The 21,943-nt window shown below is 37.7% G+C and overlaps 2 protein-coding genes across 2 annotated transcripts in view; one reads left to right on the plus strand and one right to left on the minus strand.

Annotated features, from left to right (window-relative positions):
• The window catches only part of LOC5566415 (RNA polymerase II subunit A C-terminal domain phosphatase SSU72), a 28,989-nt gene extending 27,441 nt beyond the window's left edge, over positions 1–1,548 (plus strand). The window contains exon 5 of the mRNA XM_021854574.1: positions 1,005–1,548. Coding sequence (XP_021710266.1) covers positions 1,005–1,106 — 102 coding nt within the window. The 3' untranslated portion in view covers positions 1,107–1,548. The remainder of the gene's footprint in view (positions 1–1,004) is intronic.
• Positions 1,461–21,705, minus strand: LOC5567353 (large subunit GTPase 1 homolog). The gene is made up of 4 exons (XM_021854573.1): positions 21,323–21,705; positions 18,988–19,812; positions 2,071–2,778; positions 1,461–1,833 (listed from the first exon to the last, which is right to left on the minus strand). The coding sequence occupies exons 1-4, from the start codon at positions 21,413–21,415 to the stop codon at positions 1,612–1,614; spliced, it is 1,848 nt and encodes a 615-aa protein (XP_021710265.1). The 5' UTR covers positions 21,416–21,705; the 3' UTR covers positions 1,461–1,611.
• Between the last annotated feature and the right edge of the window lie 238 nt (positions 21,706–21,943).

A 21,943-nucleotide genomic window follows, 5' to 3' on the forward strand; every position in this document is an offset into this window, starting at 1 on the left:
GCATGACCAACTAAGTAAATAACACTTTGACACCAAAAACTATAGAAGTAATGCATTTGCCACTGCGATAAAGCAGTTTTTCCTTAGGAGGGGCTATTATACCTGTTTACCCTACTGTTTCAACAGTGGATTGAAGAAGAGGAAGTTCGGTGAAACGTTACTCATTGTAACATAGTTAGAGGGGCTTAAAAATCTTGATTTAAACGTTACGTAATATGTGTATTAGCCTGGGACACGGTTATTTGAAAAATTTAGATTCTCGCTCCAGTCCACTTTTTGAATTGCATTCAGGTCCCATAACAACTGTACAAAATTTCAGCTCGATCGGAGAAACTATATTTTAGCGCCAGCCGTTCAAAGTTTGTATGGGATTTACTATGGGAAAACTTACTTTTGCAAAGAAAAATCGGCAGAGGTCGCCCATTGACCTCTATAAAAATTCTGAATACAGTCCTCAATAGATATTTCTACGATGATCAACATTGCCGAAGACCACAAAGCAATCCGATGCTTGTGAAAAAAGTTATTCAGCATAGACTATTCGGAAATTTTGCCCGATTTTGTTATTATTGTTATTCCTTTACGTGTTAATCAACGTCGCCTTGCCAATAGGTTTTCATTGAATAACTTTTTTCACAAGTGTCGGATTGTTTCACGGTCTTCGGCAATATTCTTCATCGTAAAAATACCTATCGAGGTCTGTGTTCAGAATTTTTATAGAGGTCAATGGGCGACCTCTGGCGATTTTTCGTTGCAAAAGTATTTTTTCCCATAGTAAATTCCATACAAACTTTGAACGGCTGGCGCTAAAATATAGTTTCACCAATTGAGCTGAAATTTTGCACAATTATTATGGAACCCAAATGCAATCCAAAAAGTGGACTGGAGTATGAATCTAAATTTTGTCCCACACTAATGTGTATCATGATAAGAAGCACATTTCAAAAGAAAGTAAAACGTTCTAAATTAACACATTATTTTGCTGTTTTCTCTATCAATTGCAGATGGCCCAAAGTGACGACCTGGACAACGACATCGATGAGCTGTTGCATGACTTCGAGGGAAAATGTCAACGCAGCGTACTTCACTGTGTCCTGTTTTACTAGTCTTGGGTTCGATTTTGTTTTAGGCTCAAACAAATTCTCTAAAGAAAGCAACTATAGGATGTGTTTATGAAAAATCTGTGAGAGGGGAAAAAAATAGCAAAACAATTTCTAGCTTTCAAATTAAATTTTTGTTACGTCCTTCCATTTCCTTGTGTTTCGGAATTGAGTCGAACTTGTTTCGAGAAATTATACATGCCCCATGAACAGACCACAAATAGTGAACCACGAAACAATAACCAATGAAAAGAGAAAGGACGAAGGGGGAACACAACGGTTTTTTAATCCAAAAACAAATTCACACATTACTTTAGCAGCAAACACGAGGTGATTCGATATTACTCTGTAAGCGAACTATATTATGATACATATTTATATTTAATATAAAAGATGTGTAATTTCCTCTTTTGTACAACAAACACAATAAAGTTACAAAGACAGTTTATTGAAACTCGTTCGTTCTTGCATACTCTCGTTCCCACTCTCCCTGGCTCGCTTCCTTCCCAAATCAATGCTGATCGAGATGGGCGTACTTCCGGCGTAGTTTTTCCTTCTTCTCTCGCTTCTGGTGCTTCCACGGTTTGCCAGCCACGATGACACCGGCTTCCTGCGGATTGGCCGCGCCCGGTACCCTTACATTCGGAAAATCACTACGCCCCTTGACGAAGCCCGTCGCCGAACGGTCCTGGAAGAACTGCGCGTCGACGTCCTTGCCGGTGGTGGTGCCCATCTGAGAGGGGGGAAAATGAAGAAATTGGAGATTTTTTATTAGTCTAAGTATCAGCAGGGATGCCAGATTGGAAGAGATGCGTCTTTAGTCGATGATGGATTGCCAATTGGTGAGCTCGTTTCATGCTGTAATACATTTTTATCGTGGCGACGTTATGTTTATGCAATTTTCAAGCAAACTACGGATGGTTCGTCACTAAAAGTGTGATAGATTAGAAGATTGATTGATAAACCTTACCTTCATGGCTCTCTGTTGTCGCGGTGGCAGCAGCTTAACGTCCATTTCCTCCTTCTGCCGCTCGGGAAACTTGTGGAATTCGTTCTGTTCCACATTCGGTGGAGCGTGGCAGTACAGCAGCTTTCCGTTGACAAAGTCCTTCAGCACGTATCGCGATCCACGAGACTGATCCGGCTGTCCGTTGGCCGTCATGTAGCCCCGATTGTATGCGAACGCTAGCAGAAGTTCTTCGGCAAACGGTGGTCGATTGGGATCCTCCGCTTCCAATGGCTTCGTTATCATGATTCCATACGTGTCCTCGAGAACGTGTCGCGGAATCAATGTGCACAGCAAATTCACCGGAGGAACGTGGTCTCGCATCTGATCGATCGGCAGGATACCGTTCAGAATCATGTCGGCCTTGGTGGTGCAGAAGCTGGGCATTACCAAACCGGGGCAATCGCAGAACAGAAGCTCACTGTCTACGTAGAGCGTTTGGAAATGTTTGGTCTTGCCAGGTGTGGCCGAAACCGAGACCTTCTTTTCGAGGAACACCGCGTTAATGGTGCTGCTTTTACCAACGTTTGGGTATCCAACCAAACCGACCGTTACCAATCCGCTGGTGACACGCTCTTCTTTATGGAGACTTTTAAAGAGCGCGATGAGTTCCGTGTTCGTTAGAATTTTTGGATTATTACGTATTTTGATGCTGGAATCTGATGTTGAGGTCTGTAATATTAATAAATAATCAAAATTTGAATCGTAGGTATTATAGTACACTTTGGCTTCTTTTTACGATCGTTCTTTTTATAACCGAATTTAGATTAACGACCGGTTTAACCCTTTCTTTCCCACGAGGTTTTTCGTAGTTTAAAAATAGAAAATGTGATATCTAGATAAATCACCAGAACAAAAGATGTAAAGTTTTACTCGAAAATATGAATAGAACTGAAAAATTGGGAAGATGACTGCAACTAGGGTAAGAAAGAGGCATCAACATTTTTTCCAATTCATTGTTTTTACTCATACATTTTATTTGAACAGTGTGCTTTGCACACCTCTCGTCAATTGAGGAATCGTAACTTGTTTTTTATTAATCACCGTCGTACTAATTATTCAAAATTTTCTCCTCTAAACCGAATGATGAGTTTATACAATCAACATTGCGAAACAATTGACTTAACAATGTCGCGTAGTAACCTAAGAATATACTTTAACTCTGTAAGATATGTATATAGGTTTAAGTGTTAACATGTAGTCTAATTTGATTAACGATAATAAGTAATAATAAAACTGCCTTAATAATTTTGCATCGATTCTTGAACAAATTCTGGAGGAAAATAAAAAGCTGGGAAGAAGTTTTTGTCTTTTTTGAGACACAAGCAAACATCACAATTAGTGCATTTAAATGAACTGAATGATCATTGCTATTTTCAAAGAACGGTATTCAATGTTCTACTCTGCCATACCGTGCTTATAGCTATTGCTGAGTATTTTGGTATGGAGATCGTCCTCAGCGTCTTACAATTTCCTTTCCAACTTAAAATCATTTTCCAAGACATGATGATTGTTTTGTTTTCGAAAAGAGAGGTTAGAACAGAATTGACGAAAATGTCGTTTTATTCCCAATGGATCACCAGTGATCCACCTAATTTTCCGCAAAATCAATATTTTTGTGTAAAGAAAATTCTAAAAACTCAACTGAATCTTGGAAAAATAATTCAATTGAGCTTGTTTTTATTTTTGTTTGGTGAAAATCATGTTTACACACTCAATCTGTTCGGTAAAAATAACTGGGTTTTGGAACTACCGAATAAGTCAGTAAACTAAAAAAAATTGTCAGAAATCTAAAAACAGATATTTTCCTCTGAAATTTTGCAGAAAGTTTTCTTTTTATATCCTATATCGATAGAAAATTAAACATGGTGAAATTTGCTTTTCAATTACGCGTGGCGACAGTTTTCATTTTACTGACTTTTTCGGTAGTTCCAAAACCCAGTAAAATTTTACCGACCCCAGTAATTTAATCTAAGTGTGTATATTTCTAAATATAGAAGTTTGAAAAACCACTTCATTTAACCCTCTCCCGCCCATGGTGTCTGTGGAGCACCAAAACTTTCAACCTTTGTAATTTTTAAAATAACGAAAAACAATCAATTGTTATCACACTACTTCATAGCTCAACATCTCCTCTTTCACTTCAATACCTAATTTTATGGATGTAAATCTTGCGTTCAGTATCATACAGGCGTATCTGCAGTGATCGATTTCTCTTCATCGATTTTCTCTTTGCATTAGTACGCGAAAATCAAACGATTTTTGTAATATTTTACAATGTAGCATGAAGAAGGACGATGTGAACTTTCTACTGAATCAAAAATATCAGCCGAAAACAATCGCCCGGTCGAGAAATTAGCTGATGAGAAAATCGATGAAGAGAAATCGATCATTGCAGTTACGCCCTTATGATACTGAACGCGAGAAATACATTTAACATATTCTTTTACGAAAAAAATGTATGAAGTAATGGGTTTTACCGCCCGAAAAATATTACATGATTTCTAAGCTTGATACAACAAAGAGATCCCGAGAGTTACACTAAAATTATTTTCCAATAGATTTACTCTTTATTTGTTCTAATATATGTTCAGAAGTGCACATTTCTGTTTCGCAATCATTGAGTTTGACGAAATTTGTATGGTGTACATATGCACCACTGGGCGCTCGGCGCACAAAATAAGTTTAGTATCGAAATGTCATCATTGTTTACACTCAACATAGCTCAGCTCAGTTCGCGAATTTTACTGAAAAATCTTTCAGAAATTTGGCAAATCTTTACGAAAGTGATGCAGAGAGCGATTTTATAGGATTTGCCGATGAAGACCCAGATGCTTTGAGTGGCTTTGACGAAGTTACAGATGAGGTGACGAAAATCTCCAGGCGTGTTCCGAAATCGATTAGATCCAGAAGTAAGTTTAAAATTATAATCGTATCGTAAGCGGTTTATCTTTGCAACTATATTACAGATTCCGATACCGTGCACTTCATCATTGTCCCCGAAGGAGATGAATCGGAAGTGGAGAATTTCGATATGAGCGACGATGAAGATGAAGTAAACCAGTTGGCGGTGCTTCCACTGCCGGAAAACATTGGAGTATTTTATTATACGTCTGAAGTGGATGACTCAGGTACCGAGTTAGGTAAAGAAGAAGATAAGGAACGACCCAGTTCTTCTAAGAAAGATATACAGTCATCAGTCTTAACTCGATCCAAGAAAAAACGTTCTTCCCGGAAAACTGATCAGTCTGTCCCAAAGTGGAGTAAAAACAAACATATATCTGTGACGCCTCCGAACTGTGATAGCACCTCCTAGAAAACCGATGACGCCTTACCAATATTTCTCGCTATTTATGGACAAAAATATTATAACCGATATAACCTCTGAGACCAACAAATATGCTGAACAAGAAACCGGTGAGGATGCATTCATAACTTGTGGTGAATTCGAGTAATATTTAGGGATCTTGTTGCTAACCGGCATTGTAAAAATGCCATCTTTTCGTATGTACTGGTCTGGGGAAACAAGATACGCGCCAATAGCAGATTATGAGTCGGAACCGTTTTGAAGATATAAAACGGTTCATCCACTTCAACGATAATGCCTCCATGAAGCAAAGAGGGGAATCTGGATACGATAAGCTTTTCAAAATATGTCCTTCCATTGATGCAGTAAAAGCTAATTTTCTAAAAATTGAGCCGGAACCGGAACAGAGCATTGATGAAATAATGGTTCCAACAAAAGCCAGATGCAATATTCGACAGTACAATCCCAACAAACCTCATAAGATTGGGATCAAAATAATCGGACGGGCAGGCAAAAGTGGATTCTTACATGATTTTGAAGTTTATGAAGGGAAAGCCTGCCATGGTTCTGCAAGTACATGGGGAGTTAGCGGTGATATTGTTCTAAAGTTACTTTCTACGCTGGAACAACATAAGCACTTCCGGGTATTCGTCGATAATTGGTTTTCTTTATATGCTGTTGTTAAGGAATTACAACAACGTGGGTTCGAATATACTGGTACAATCAGAAAGAATCGCATACCAAAAGTCGTTATGAAGTCAGACGAACAACTGAAGAAAGATGGCCGTGGCTCTCATGATTCTAGGACATCTGATGATGGAATCAAGGTTGTCAAGTGGATGGATAACAAAGTTATACACTTTATATCTACATACGGTGATATTCAGCCTACAGATACGGTGATCCAAATGAGTTTAATTTATTTGTTCACTTATTTTTTATTTTTATTTATTTTATCGTAGGTGAAACGATGGTCTACAAGAGAAAAACAATGTGTGGACATATCTAGACCAGCAGTCGTCAAAGATTATAATCAAGCTATGGGAGGTATCGATTTAAACGACCAGTTGGTAGCCATTTATAGAACCGATATAGGCACGAAGAAGTATTACCTTCGAGTTTTTTAACACCTCTTGGACGTTTGTGTAGTGAATGCATGGCTCCTGTATCGTCGTCATTGCTCCCAAAGAGTGGATGAAGCACATATGACGTTATTAAACTTTTGAATGGATGTCGCCGATGTCGCCAGTTCCCTTATCAAATACGGGAAGCATATTGCCAAATGGCGGGGAAGGCCATTGAAAGCAGCACTAGCCGCTGAGACGAAGAAACCTACACAGTTAAAAATAATGAAGATTACACGTCATGTAAACTTCATTTATGCAATGTAAACATGACGTCATGTAAATTTAAGTCTGAAATAATGTAAAAATGTGTTATATGTCATGTAATCACACAGAATCCTGCCGGATTACATGACATATAATTGAAGTTTACATGACATATCATGTAAATGTCCATGATATTCCACGCTCCAATTATGTGCATTATATGTCTCAGAAATTTACACGTTTCGTTCGAACTGTGTAAGGTTGTGCAGGCAACACCAACGACAGATATTCGTTATGATGGATTATCTCATTGGCCTGAAACTGCCAATAGGCAACGATGCCGTCAATGCAATCAACGTAATCATTTTACGTATTTCAAGTGTTCAAAATGTAAGGTCCCGCTTTGCCTGACAAAAGAAAGAAACTGCTTTTCGGCATACCATCAATTTCCAACGTGAACCCCTTTGACGCTTTTACAGAGCGCAGTGCAACGATGTAAATGCTACCTGTATGCATATGCAAACATTTTTTTTTTGCTTGAAGAAAGTCTCTTTGAAGTGAGCTACGATTTATAGATATCTGCTAAATATGTTCTATAACCATCGATATTCTTGTTTGGAAAGGATTAAATAAAAACACCACATTTTTTGTTCAACAAAAGCGTTTTAAGAAAACACATCTGAAAAAATACGATGAAGTCATAAAGTACTCTATGTTCCTGGTGGTGCCTCAGAGCACCTCCTCATATTTGATTTTAAATTATCTAGGACACTAATTCATAGCTAAAAAACAAGGTTTTATTCTATGATTTTGCGCTAAAATGTACATTTCAATTTTTAATCATGTAAAAAAGTCATGGGTGGGATAGGGTTAAATTAGAAAAAAATGCTGACTTTATTTCGGTTATTGTGCCAAGTGATTATTTTTGATGAAATTTTGTACTTTATCTCATGAAACATATGTGAACATGAGGTGAAAAAATGGATATTATCTAACTTGTACATTTTATATATGACATACGCAAAGTGATGGATCACCTGAGCTACCATGGGAAGGAAAGGGTTAATAATAAACGATATCTTCACAAGGTATCAAACTAAACGTCCATGATGTTCCGCAAAGTTTTAGAGAAACTTCTGTCAATAAATAATAATTATGGAGTGATTAATGGAACAAAACAAGAACAAAAAAAATAATAGGAGAACCTGCCCAAGTAACCATAAGCACTAATAATAAGCCCTTAATCAGCATCACAGATGCGTACATGCATTATAATAGCACCACAAATGCTTACACACCTTATAGCAGCACTTCCGCTGCATAGAAACCCTATTACAGCATCATTAATGCTTCTAAGCCTGATGCATACAGGCATTACATAAGCACTATATTGGTTTTATATTCGAATACAGGGCATGTTCAAATGCCATCCAGTGTTTTGACAGATATACCACGTGCTTTGTGTTTGCATATAGTGGTAAGAGGGAGACAAACATAAATCTTCTCACTACTACAATTGCAGGTTTTATGACGGGGAAAAGTGATGGTTTAAATTGGTCACTTTTCTTTCCAATACTATTCATCTTATGTAGCCGTAGGAGCAAAGGAGCAGGACAACAACTCAACAATACGGGTGTCGTAGGTTCGAGACGCAAAATAAAGAATTTCATCATCATAAAACGAGGATCAAAATGTGGCAATTGCAAGTCCTCAAAAGGATGAAAACTACCAAAACGAATATGTCTGATACGGAGAAGTACCATCTGTATCATTTTATTACATTTTTTCATACTATTAGAGGTTTCCGTTTTCATTCTTTCATTCATTTACCTCGTGTATTAGTTGCTTGGCCGCATACGCGAAAGCTCTCTGGCTGCGTACGCGAAAGCACAAAATATTCGCCCTAAAAACCTGGCGAAAACAACTGACGTTTCTCATGTGGTCTTATATCAGCATTAGTGGTGCAGAGAAGCACGATTATATCTTGGCACTATAATGGCACGCTATTTCGCCTTTTCTGGCATTATAATAGCATTATATGCGTATATAAAACTGACATGCATCAAATGATTACCCTATATGCGCATATAATGCTGTTACCGTGCCGCATTATCGTGCTTACTGGTTACTTGGGTGGTCCAAATCGGACCATTAAGCATTTCTCTATACTAGCGCTACTGTAAAGATCGTGTGTACCGTTTTTTCAGGATTATAACAAAATGCCGAATCACAAAAGGCCGAATCACAGAAGGCCGAATCACAGAAGGCCGAATCACAAAAGGGCGAATCACACAAGGCCGAATCACACAAGGCCGACACGGAAATCCATGTACACGAAAAAACGAATCATTATCAGTCACAAATCTTGACAATCTCAATGTTTCTGTGGGCCTTCTTAAGGCTTAACATATTCAAAATAGGTAAATTTAATTACTGTTACGGTGATAAAAGATATAATAAAAACAACCGTTAAATTTTGGAACGGTTCAATTTAGGCAACATGAATTTTTTTGGCATGTTGCCAAAATCGAACAGGCACTGTATAACCTTCCAGTTTTCGCGAGGTTTTTACACTTATGTTGTACAAAATACAACAGCTCCAATTATAGAATTTTTTTTTGGGTGTGTAAGCTAAGAATAGACCAGCTGACAAACCCAAAAACACTAACCATATTTTAGCTGGACAAACTGTTATTCAGCTAGTAATGTTACTTGTGCATCTTGTCCCGCCTTACCCTACTGTAAAAATGCTCATAATATTGTAGAAAAATGTGCTGAATGTTTGTGGCTCTCACTAAAATTTGTTTTAAAATTTCGGCCTTCCGTGATTCGACTTTTTGTGATTCGGCCTTCTGTGATTCGGCCTTTTGTGATTCGGCCTTTTGTGGTAGACCCGTTTTTTCACCCATCGTCCAATCCGGACCTCTTGATTTTCAACGAGCACTTAGTCTACTCCAAGAGTTCAACCCTGTGAAAATCCTCTCTACTTGGTAGAACGTTGACACGTTGATGGCCTTCCTCCATCTACACACTTCCTCAATACAGTTGTTGTGGAAGCGATATGGGTATGACAGGCAAACAGTTGCAACACAAAATAAATCGCACTCGCTCTGCGCGCGTGTGTAGTATACATGAGATGGATGGTTGTGGGTTATGAAAAGCGTCCGCGTGATCTGTGGGGATTTGAATTCGAAACTTGTAACAAACTGAGTTAGTGGGTCACCAAGTGGCTCGATAGCTTAGTTGGTAAAGCGCTCGTCTAGCTTACAAGAGTCCTGGGTTCAAATCCCAGCCGAGCACGTGGATTTTTAACTGATAAACTGCTTTTCAACTGGACAACGGCCTAGTTATCAAGCGCCTAGTTACCAATCGGAGAAGCACTCTAGAACGTTTTTTTTTTTTCAAAATACGTCTGTTTGAATGGAAGAAGATTTAGGTTCCAGGGAGTACACGCAAAATAATACTGTAAACTAAATAAAGTGACGTTCAATTTTACGATGACCTTGAATATTGGTATTAACGGAAACAATAGTAAATTTAACCAAATTGCAGTAAATAATGCCTCAAAGGCGAATCTAATAGTAAGATTTACAGTTTTTGCGATTAATCCTATTAAGGTTTTGTTTTCAATATATACCGCATATGCGGGGATAGTTATCATGTATGTATGTATGACAAACATCCCGCCCAAAGCCTTTAAAATGTCTAACCTGAAAAGCGAGAAAATTTCACTACGCTTTAAAAACAAAATATAAGGTACCGTGGGGCAAGTGGGTAATGGAATTCGCATATTTTTTAGCTTGACTCCCACCAAATATAAGCAGCATGCTGAAATTGTTTTTTTTTATGAAAAATTGAAGAAAAAATACAGAAAAAGTTTTTGAAAAATGTCTCCTTACTTTTCACTTGCCCCAAAAGTGGGGCAAGTGAAAAGTTTACCGTTTTGAACAATAAATTCAAAAACAAACAGTTATATTCACGATTTCTATTAGCTTTAACATTTGTTAAGGCTTCCCAATGAACAATAACATAAGTAACATGTAAACAAAGAAAATGTTATTCTTTTCACTTGAATTTTCTTCTGCTCAGTTATGTTAGTTGAAATGATTCGACAACATTATAACTGCAACATTTCCAATGTTAGTTCCTACATTATATGACAGCAATTGCATTTCTGCTCTGTAGAATTTCCATCGCTCGTTATTTGTTTTTGAGTCGGATATGACGTCCGATAGCTCTTCGGAAGAAATCAAATGGAATCCTTCAATAACGTATTTAGAATCTTTTTTATGTGGATAGACCTATACCCCATTTTTATGTTTTGAACTAGCTTTACATAGACGTTCCTCGAGATTTCCGTGTGTTCTCTAATATTGCAACTTTTCAGCCAACGTCTTCCTTTTAATTGGCTGCCCGAAGTAAACATATTAATATTGTAATGTTTGGCAACATCTTTTAGAGAAGTTCCATGATTTCTAATAGCTTTTAACGCTTGAGTATAGTGTTTTTTGAATTATCAGCACGTTGTTTTTATATGATAATTGCGAACCATGTTTACTTATGGCTACTTAAAGAGAAAACACAAATCCAATCTCTAATGATAAACTTTTCACTGATAAGAAATTTAACGGTGTTTAAATTTAGTTATTTTTAGGTCTACGTCGAATTAATTCTAAAACCTTTTTTTTGCAGTTTGAAACTGTCACAGAGGACAACTAAGAAATGGCACAGGAAATTATTTTCCACAACTTTTTTCCACTGAAAATATTAAAATAAGATTGTACGCCGCCAACTTGATACGGTGTAACAGTTGACAGGTTAACAATTTTTCGCTCTATTATGCAATAATGGCTGAATGTTTTTTTTTTCCTCTTTTCGGATGCGCCACTGCGACCAGTATTAAGATCTATTGTGGCATTACCCGTATCCTTAGTGTATAGTGCATGTCGCATTACTCCATTTCCATTGATAGGTAATGAAGCATCGATTTCTGTACAGTTTTTGTTTTGATTCCTCAGAAATTGATGAAAATCGACTATGATGAAAAGGTCCCGCTATTTACACCCTTCATAGAAATTTACATCTCAGCGAAGGCGCGCCCCTTAGCAAACATAATCGATTAAATTTCTGGGAAACCTAATCGGTACTACTGATATTTGACCATGCAACGGAACTCTAGTCATATCCTTTTTCGCTTTTAGTGTCCCAGAAAAATACTAGAAAAAAGGGGCTTTATGCTAGCAGCAAAACAGAATCAAGCTAGAAAATTTGTTTAGTAATCAGAATTCACGTGAGTCCTTGAATTACCAGTACTTACAGTCCTTGTTGAGTTAATAGTCATTATTGTTATCCAAGCTTCAAGTGCAGTCTCGGGACTGACCAACTCCGAGTCTTTAACCATCTGTTAGGAAAAATAGATTAATTTTCAGAAACTGTTGCCAAGGACTTTGTATCGCGAATCCTTGAATTACCAGTACATATTACCCTAGCCCGACAAACAAGATGAGACTAGAGTTCAAATTGGTAGATCTTACTCCGTAACGCACCACGAAAAGGTGATCTACTCACGTTACGGGGCCTGAAAGCTCTTACCTATCGTAATATTCTCAATGGCCTCAAAGGTTTACGCATGAGTTTAAAACGTTAATTCACATATTCAGTAAAATATATCAATTGTTTTCACTTACCCTATTTACCAACTTGCCCCGCGGTACCTTATGGAAGGGATTATTAGAGTATGTTTAAGAAAAAAAAACTACTAACTACTTATTTTTTCTTTTGAAAAAGTGAAGTGAAGTGTTAAAGTTCAATTAGTAGTTTTTTTTTTCTTGAGAACATATCGTTTTCAAAAAAAGCTTCAGGGGTTTTGAAGTTAGTAAGTCACAACATAGGAGAATATGCATAACTATTAATACATTAATTATTGTTCCAATAATTTTCAAAACAGATAACTTTTAGTTGGAGCTGCCTGACAGCTTAACTTTTCAAGGTTAAACCCTCGGTCTGGCTTTTGCCAAGTTTCCGCACTACCAGGACCAATACTCAGACGGACTAGGCTATGGTGCCCACTTGAACACTGTTTTTTATTCGTATTGTGACGTGGTAGTTTTTGAAAAATACCCATATTCCTTGCTTGTGAGAAAAGGAAGCATTGTGGAAATCAGCAGTTCCATCAGAATTTGTTTGAAATACAGTCGCCTCTCCACATCTCGTAGTAGTGTAGTTGTGTTATTATTTATACTGTCAAGTCGAAATGGTTTTGAATAATTTGTCATTTAAGTGCTTTTTTGATTACTCAGGAGACTGTCTTTTACGTAAGATTAGGATCTTAAATGTCAATTGTCGTCAAGTCTTAACAAAATTAGGCTGTTTAGTAGTAGTTCAAGTTATTTTCCTTTTTTTGTGTTAAAAGTATTTATTGGTCATTACGTTCATATATCCTTAAAGCAAAAAGTCACTTTCCTTGTCTGTTCAATTTCTCGAAACTAGCAAGTGTACCCTAATGATCGATCTCAGCGTCTTACTTTCCATATTCATTTTTAAAGTGAATATTTAAGGGTAAAATGACGCAGAATGTCCGTTGGATCATATCCGAGATATTATTGCGTCTATGCCATATCATATACCATGTCATTATTCATATGGTCTATATGAATAATGACGCGGCTTTAAGCAAAAAATGCCAAAATGTGATAACACGACTACAGGTTACGCCTTTGGTTTCCATCAAATGGGCTAATGGATTATGCCCTCCCATCGCGGCAAGGTCGCATAATCAAGGGGAGGGGATTTTCAAAACAGGTAACTTTATAACCAAACTTATTAAATCAGAAAACCAATAGTTAGAAAATGAGGAACTAGTCGAGCAGAACAAAAAAGTGTTTACAATTTGTAGAAAGTGGATAACGGGTGACTATGACTTCCATTTTATGTCAAGAAAAGCGATTCAGCGAACAGATAGAATGATTATTGTAGATATTGATACTTGGTCCTCCATTTCTGTTCATAATATCAATAATAATTATTACTTCAGACCAAAGCAAAATTTCAATGTATCTATATAATCAGTTTATATTTTTCTTGAAAAATAATTGATTTGTAATCAACAAACAATAATAAAAATGTACAGATTTTAATTAACACATTTTTTATTGAAATTTTATTACAAAAATCATGCACAGTTTTTCTCACTTCGTTGAAGTGTTCATTTCAAATCATTTACATCAGCTGCAAATTTTGTCCTTTAGGAGGAACTCGTGATAGAAATGAAATAAACACTATAAAGGTCAGTTCGAGTGCAACCCCGGTCGTGTTCAGTCGCATCGGCGCAATCGGTGCTCGCGGTTATTAATTAAAAAGGTGTCATATTACGCTCCCGGCCTACTGGCGAAAACGATTACTAGGCAAACGGACAAAGTGAACAACCTTAGTGAATAGCATACGCGAGTGCAAATTAAATCAAAATCAGCTGGCGATAACCGAGCCAGATGAACAACCTTAGTTTCCCCCGTTTGGGGGAAACCTCTGGCGGAGGTTCCAGAGAAAAAAATATGGTGATTGAAAGACAAGAGGAAGGCAAAAATCTTCATGGCGTGTCTCCAGTGCTAGTGGAGAAGACCATCCAAAGTTATTGTGGAACAGTCATTGCTGCAAAGAAGACCAAGGATGGAAAAATCTTCGTAACAGTGCGTAACGAGAGCCAAGCCAAAAACTTGGCTAAAATAAGCAAACTAGCTGATGGAATAACGGTCAAGGTATACGAGCACAAATCACTGAACTCGTGCAAAGTCGTCGTCTTTTGCCGTGATGTGAAAAATGATACAGACGCCGCTATTTTAACAATCGTAAAAGAACAAGGAATAACGGAAGTAAAACAAATTATGAAGGGCCCGGAGGACAACAAAACCCCCACCGGCATATTCATATTGACCGTGAAGGGAATCTGTCCTCCCAAGGAAATAAAACTAGGATATCTGTTACTGGAGACCCGGCCATGGTACCCGAACCCGCTTAGGTGCTTCAAGTGCCTCAAGTTCGGACACACTAGCAAGGACTGCAATAGTGAAAAAAAATGTAGCAAGTGTGGTGAAGCATTCCACGATGAATGCAACAACGAAGCCAAATGTGTGAACTGTAAAAATGAGCATGGCGCTTTCGCCAAGGAGTGTCCAGTGCTTGCTAAGGAAAAACAAATCACAAAGCTAAAAATCGACAGGAACATTACCTTTTGGGAAGCCAGGAATATTGTTGAAGAAGGACTCAAAACCAAGTACTCAAACACCGTCAAAGCTTCGATCGACGAAGAAGTGAAAAGGCTTACAGAAGAAAACAGTGCTCAAAGTGCAAAAATCGATGAGTTAAACGAAGAAAAAAAGACATACGCTGAGACCCTGAAAAATGAACTGGAACTACAATTTGACGCAAAACTGAACCAATATAAAGAGGAGCTGAATAACTCCATTCAAGAAAAAGTTAAGAAAATGGAACAAATGGAGGAAAATATGCTAGCACTACAGAAAAGATGCGAACACCTCGCAACTTCGTACAAAGAAGAAAAACAACGAAGAAAGCAGGTTGAAAAAGAAGTTGAAAAACTTAAGGAGAACTGCATCAAACTGGAGCAAATGCTGAAACTTTACGGTTATAAGGGAGCCCCTAAATATACGAGGAGCCAAGAAAACACCATACAATCACCCCCCAGGAAGAAGAAAAGAATCACCGAAATGACACCGTGTGGTCAAATAGAGTATATCCATTTAGATCCAGAGGAAACCGATGAAACAGTCAATCCTGATGAAAACATGGAACAATAATTCTAGCTGCACGCCTTCAAGAAATAATATGCCAATACGACACCCAATCCCTGTTCACGGCTTACTCACAAAATCAACAACAACAATGACTGAAATACTACAATGGAACTGCAATGGCATAAGAAGCCAATACGAGGATTTGCAACTACTAATCAAGAAATATGAACCAAAAATTATCACGCTGCAGGAAACAAGAACTCGATCCCCACAAAATTTTCACCTTAATGGATACGAAACTCTCTCTTCCCACCGACCATCAGGACAAGGTGGAACAGCAATAGCAGTCAATACAGGTATCAAACTCAAAAATGTTCAGATGAACTCAAATCTCGAAGCGGTAGCGGTTGAAGTTAACATAACCCAAGAAGTCCACACCAACCTACTGGCAGACCACGACACGAAGCTGCTGATACTCATCATCATGGTGAGAATACAACTCATCATAACAGTTTGGATGCTAATCAAAACCCAGCTGCAGAAGCAGGCGACCAAGGCAGCCAGGGCCGCAATCAGCCCTGTATGAAGGACGGACCAGATTACTATACTATACTATCCATTAAGTAAATAAACTCTGTAACCCAAGACCTGAATGACCAAGCGGTTAAAAGGTCTCTAATAAACAAACAAAACAAACAAACAAACTATAAAGGTAAGAAAAGTGATAGTTTATAAGGCACTTTAGAAAAAAAAAAACTGTGCGAGAAACCCCTTTTTACTATTAAAATAGTGCAAATAGGATAGTAAAATACCTTTAATTTCATAAATTTTCATATAAACGTCATATTTAAACATATTGATATGCATACAAATATAGTTTGATGTTTATAACAGATATTTGCCGATTTCATACGAAACCTTTACCATACTACAAGTTCATTGATCATAGCGCAATCGTATGAAATTCATAATATTTTCTTTGTAGTTGTTGTAAGGTACCGTGGGGCAAGTGGGTAATGTAATTCGCCTAATTGAGATTCTTAAAATCATAGAGACTTAAAATTGAATCAAATGAGGTCGTGTATATTTTTTAGCTTGACTCCCACCAAATATAAGCAGCATGCTGAAATTAATTTTTATGAAAAATTGAAGAAAAAAATATAGAAAAAGTTTTTGAAAAATGTCTCCTTACTTTTCACTTGCCCCAAAAGTGGGGCAAGTGAAAAGTTTACCGTTTTGAACAATAATTTCAAAAACAAACAGTTATATTCACGATTTCTATTAGCTTTAACATTTGTTAAGGATTCCCAATGAACAATAACATAAGTAACATGTAAAGAAAGAAAATGTTATTCTTTTCACTTGAATTTTCTTCTGTTCAGTTATGTTAGTTGAAATGATTCGACAACATTATAACTGCAACATTTCCAATTATAACTGCAACATTTCCAATGTTATAACTTACATTATAGGACAGCAATTGCATTTCTGCTCTGTAGAATTTCCACCGCTCATTATTTGTTTTTGAGAAAGTCGAATATGACGTCGGATAACTCTTCGGGAGAAATCAAACGGAATCCTTCAATAACGTATTTAGAATCTTTTTATGTGGTTAGACCTATACCCCATTTTTATGTTTTGAACTAGCTTACATAGACATTCCACGAGATTTCCGTGTGTTCTATAATATTGCAACTTTTCAGTCAACGTCTTCCTTTTAATTGGCTGCCCGAAGTAGACATATTAATATTGTAATGTTTGGCAACATATTTTAGAGAAGTTAACGCTTGAGTATAGTGTTTCTTGAATTATCAGCATGTTATGTTTTTCTATGATAATTGCGAACCATGTTTACTTATGGCTACTTAAGTACGAAAACTCAAATTCAATCTCTTAAGATAAACTTTTCACTTGCTCCACCTGATAAGAAAATTGACGGTGTTTAAATTTAGTTATTGACCTAAAAATAATACGTCGAATTAAGGTGATTATAGAACGAAGCCACACCTCAAATTTTCAAGAGCACAAGACTTGCGAACCAAACACCGCTCCGCGTTGAAAAATTATCCCATTGGTCACCACCACCAAGCAAGCAATTTGATTGATTTTCAACGCGAACTGTTGTCAGATTCTCCAGTCTTGTGCTCTTGAAAATTCAAAGTTTGGCTTCGTTTTATAATCACCTTAATTCTAAAACTTTTTTAGTGCGGTTTGAAACTGTCACAGAGGACAACTAAGAAGTGGTACAGGAAATTATTTTCCGCAACTAATTTCCACTGAAAATATTAAAATAAGATTGTACGTCGCCAACTTGTTACGGAGTAATAGTTGACAGGTTAACAATTTTTCGCTCTATTATGCAAAAATGGCTTAAAAATTTCAGAAATCTCTTACCTATCGTAATGTTCTGAATGGCCTCAACGGTTTACGCTTGAGTTTAAAACGTTAATTCACATATTCAGTAAAAAATATCCATTGTTTTCACTTACCCCATTTACCCACTTACCCCGCGGTACCTTATCCTTTTTTTTCTCTTATCTAACGATACAGTTTCATTAGAAATCAAAATCTACTAGAAGTGAACTTTGGAGTTCACTGCTTCAGTAAAATCCAAACTTTTGATTGGGCAGTTATTATGTCAAACGGCATTATACCATACGGCCGTGGTCACCAAAGTGCGTTATGTGTTTATCTCTTAAGGTGAAACAGTTTGGAATCAACTTCTAAGATTGCACTGAAACTTCAAAGGCACAAATCTCGCGAAGGAAGCATCCAACAACAGTGAACTTTTTATTTTGACTTTGTGCACAAGCAGAAAGCTTAAAATAAGAAGATCAGAAACGTTTACCAACTATTTCTCCAGGTTAGAGCCTTTGAAAACGTGAGTAGGGGCACAAGTCGGCCATTGTGACTGCCATCTTTGGATTTCGAGATGTTTCACCTTAAATCTTATACTATCCGCATTTGTTTTGTTCGAGAATCTGTTCTATTCCCAAAGTTGTCAAGAACATCAAACTAAATTATTACGAGAACCATTCACTACCAGTAATAAAAATGATTGAAAAAAAAAGGGCTGAGGATCACTGTCATACGGGGTAGACCCCTGAGCTAGCGAGTAGAGAGGATTCCTCTTGCCTAAATTTGCCTAACCATTAGTTTTTTTTTATAGTTTGGAGCCTAAAATGTATGAAAAACAGCAGTTTTGTTAGAATTTTTTTGATGAGAACCAGGAAATTGTGAATATGCCCAAAATAGAATCTTCACCTTTAATTTACGTTCCAAAACAATTCTCATGGCTAAAAATAATAAAACAATGTAAATGAAGATTTTTTTTTTAAATTTTTAAAATTTTAGGGTTTTCTAAAAATAAACTAATCATATGAACACCAAACATACTGTACATTTTGAATTATAAATTTGAAAAGAAGAACATACAGGACTCTACCCTAACGGTCGTAAAAAAGAGGTCGAAGTGTGAAACAAAGTAACTCACCGCATTGCCATCGTCCGTCAGCTGCTCTATTCTCTCCTCCAATTTCTCCAGAACCTTTTCCACCTGATCAACTTTCACCTCCAATCCCTTCAGCTTCTCATCCAGCTCGCCATTCACTTCATCTTCCTCGTCCTCCTCGCTTTGATCCTCCCGTGCTTCCCGTTCCTCTTGTTCCCTCTTGGCTTCCTCCACGGATTCCGCCGCCGAGAAGAACGCCACCCGAATGCCCTGCTCGTCGAAATACCGTGCCCAGGCCGTTCGTTGATCCTCATTCAAGAAGTCCGACTTGTTGATCAAAATCATATTCATCTTGCGTTCGTCCACCTCCTTCACGTACCGCTCCAGATCTTCGCTCCGGAACAGCAGTGGATTACGCCCGTCTACAATCTGCACCACAATGTCCGATCGTTCAACCACTCTCCACAACTGCCGCCAAAAGTCCAAGTTGCGTTCGTATGGAGTCATCAACATCCCGTCCTCCTCTTGCAGTGCGGCCAATCCCCTTCTCCAGTCCAGAAAGTTTTCGTTCTCCATGGTTTGCAACTCCTCCGGGGTAGTTTCCTTAGTCCATTTCGGCCGTCTCGGAATCTTCAGCAAGTCCTTCTTGTCCACCTGTTTCCTCTCGATGGCAACCCTTTCGTTTGTGGTCAACAGCCCAACCTTGGCCTTCGGATTGACGTAGGTGATGTTCAACTTTTCAGCTTGAAATTCCGTTCCTGCCAATTCCGCGGTTCGCAGAAACTCCTGGAAGGATGATTCCTCCGTCACGGATTGCAGGTTCAGACGACCCCAATCGTATCCGTCCTGAACTTCGGTTGTGTGAAGCTGAAACGAAAAGCATTGATCAATATCCCGCTGTAGAGCTTCAAAAGCATGTACAAATATTTGAAATCGGTTGAGTAAAGATGTTTTTTTAGTAAAATGAGAAAAAAATGGAGAAAACTACTTTTAACTAAGACTTTTTGATTTTAGACAAATTAGGTGTCGCAATTTTTTTTTTCAAAAATTAAATTTTGAAGGGGATGATGCTACAGTCGACTCTTTACATCTCGATATATCTCCCTATGTCGATGATTTTAGCATACTCTGAGATAACGCCCTAAAAGCCATTGGTAGCTCGTTGTTTCTGTGCAAATGAAAGAATAAGCATCCAAACCAACATCACGGGCAGGTAGATAATGACCCTTTCTTCCCCATAGCGTTGTTAAACATCATGAAAATCCATTCAAATGCTCAGAAGCAACGAGCTACACACATGGTTACCAATGGCTTTTAGGGCGAGATCAGAAGTTATGCGAGATTTGTTCGGTCCCTTCATTCTGCGTACATTTTCACTCTTCATATCTCGATATCCTCCTTATCTTGATATCTCCATATCTTGATGTGATTTTCATGCCCGATTTTCTCTTCGTATCTCGATATACCCATTATCAAAGGTTATTAGACTAGATTGTTTGTTCTTCATTTTCCTAAGAACGGAGTGATTTTCAATCCAGTAATAATTAAAAAAATGTTCTATGTCTCGATCTCTCTCTATATCGATGGTCCCTTCGATATCAAGCGTATTGTTGGAAGAATTTTGAAGCAAGTACCGTAATCCAAGGTAACAATGATCCGTTTCTCTTATAATTATTAAAAATTTCAAAATTTCGTTTTTTAGATGATTGTATAGACGTGACCAGTCATAATTGACTTAATGCACCCAATATTGCATGAATTAGGCGTGTTTAGTCTGATTAAAATATATATATAAATTTAAGGCTGACAAAATCGGGTCAAAAAGGGTGCTAAAATAGGGGGTAGACAAAATCGGGTCATTACTATATATCGAAATCCATAGATCCACGACATAAAAATTAACAAGGCAGGCTCTTCACTGATGTAAATATCATGTTTGATTGTAAACATCTGACGTCACTCCTATGGACCAATGCACGCGTTCATTCTTTGACGTTTTAGCGGTGCCATGTTATTTATGTTATCATGGAAACGAGTGAATTCGGCACCGCTCAAACGTCAAAACAGTGAACTCGTGCATCCGTCCATCGTACCATATACCTTCCGGACCACTAGATCATTTTTTTCGCAAATTTGTTCGAGGTAGATAGGAATGACGTCGTCAAGTAGCTGTCAGTTTTCGGAATATATCACCTTCTTAAATATAGTACACCGTGCATAGATCATTATTATTAATAGTATTATACCAACTTGATATGAAAACACTGCCCCGTACAAAAATGAGTTCGAGTCACTGTATCAAAATAGAGACCAGAGGCAAGACACCTATCAGTTTTGACCCCGCTGATAAAAACCCTCTAGCCCCCCTGAAACTTACCATACTATTGTTATCCACGGTCTTCCGGTTGCCCTGTCCGAAGCGGTCCTTGATCAGGGATCGACCCAACTGGTTAGCCTTCTTTTTGCCCATTTTTTCTGTGGCGGCAACAAATCAACGAAACACGTAAACACGTGCTTAACAAAGCACTTCTGAATCGGCTGCCGTATCTCGCAGAAAAATAACACTTTTCCTCGGATGTTTACACCATTCGATTAAGCGAAATACGGATCACTATTTTCGCCGAACAAAACTAATTTTACTGATGGTTTTCCTAGGAATTTTTCAAAAAATTGAAAAATATTCCGCTGAATGCGAAAATTGAAAACACCAAAACAATGTTTTGACAGCTTTCGCAGACCGCCGCACTACAGCGAAAGAGAGAGAGCTGGAGAGAACCAAAAGGCGGCCTGGCGGTCCACACTGTAAACTCGACATTACCCTTTAATGTGGAAAAAATACCCATTTTTTCTTGATATATCGAAATCTAGCGTAACATTTGAAAAGGGCCTAACTGCAAAATGTAAACAAACTTGATTATTCATTATTCGTATCATTTTTTACGTAAATTACTCCTACATACTCTTACGGGCATGCAAAATGCATTATTAATGGTAATTT

The sequence above is a fragment of the Aedes aegypti genome, chromosome 3 (assembly GCF_002204515.2).
Source record: "Aedes aegypti strain LVP_AGWG chromosome 3, AaegL5.0 Primary Assembly, whole genome shotgun sequence".
NCBI lineage: Eukaryota > Metazoa > Arthropoda > Insecta > Diptera > Culicidae > Aedes > Aedes aegypti.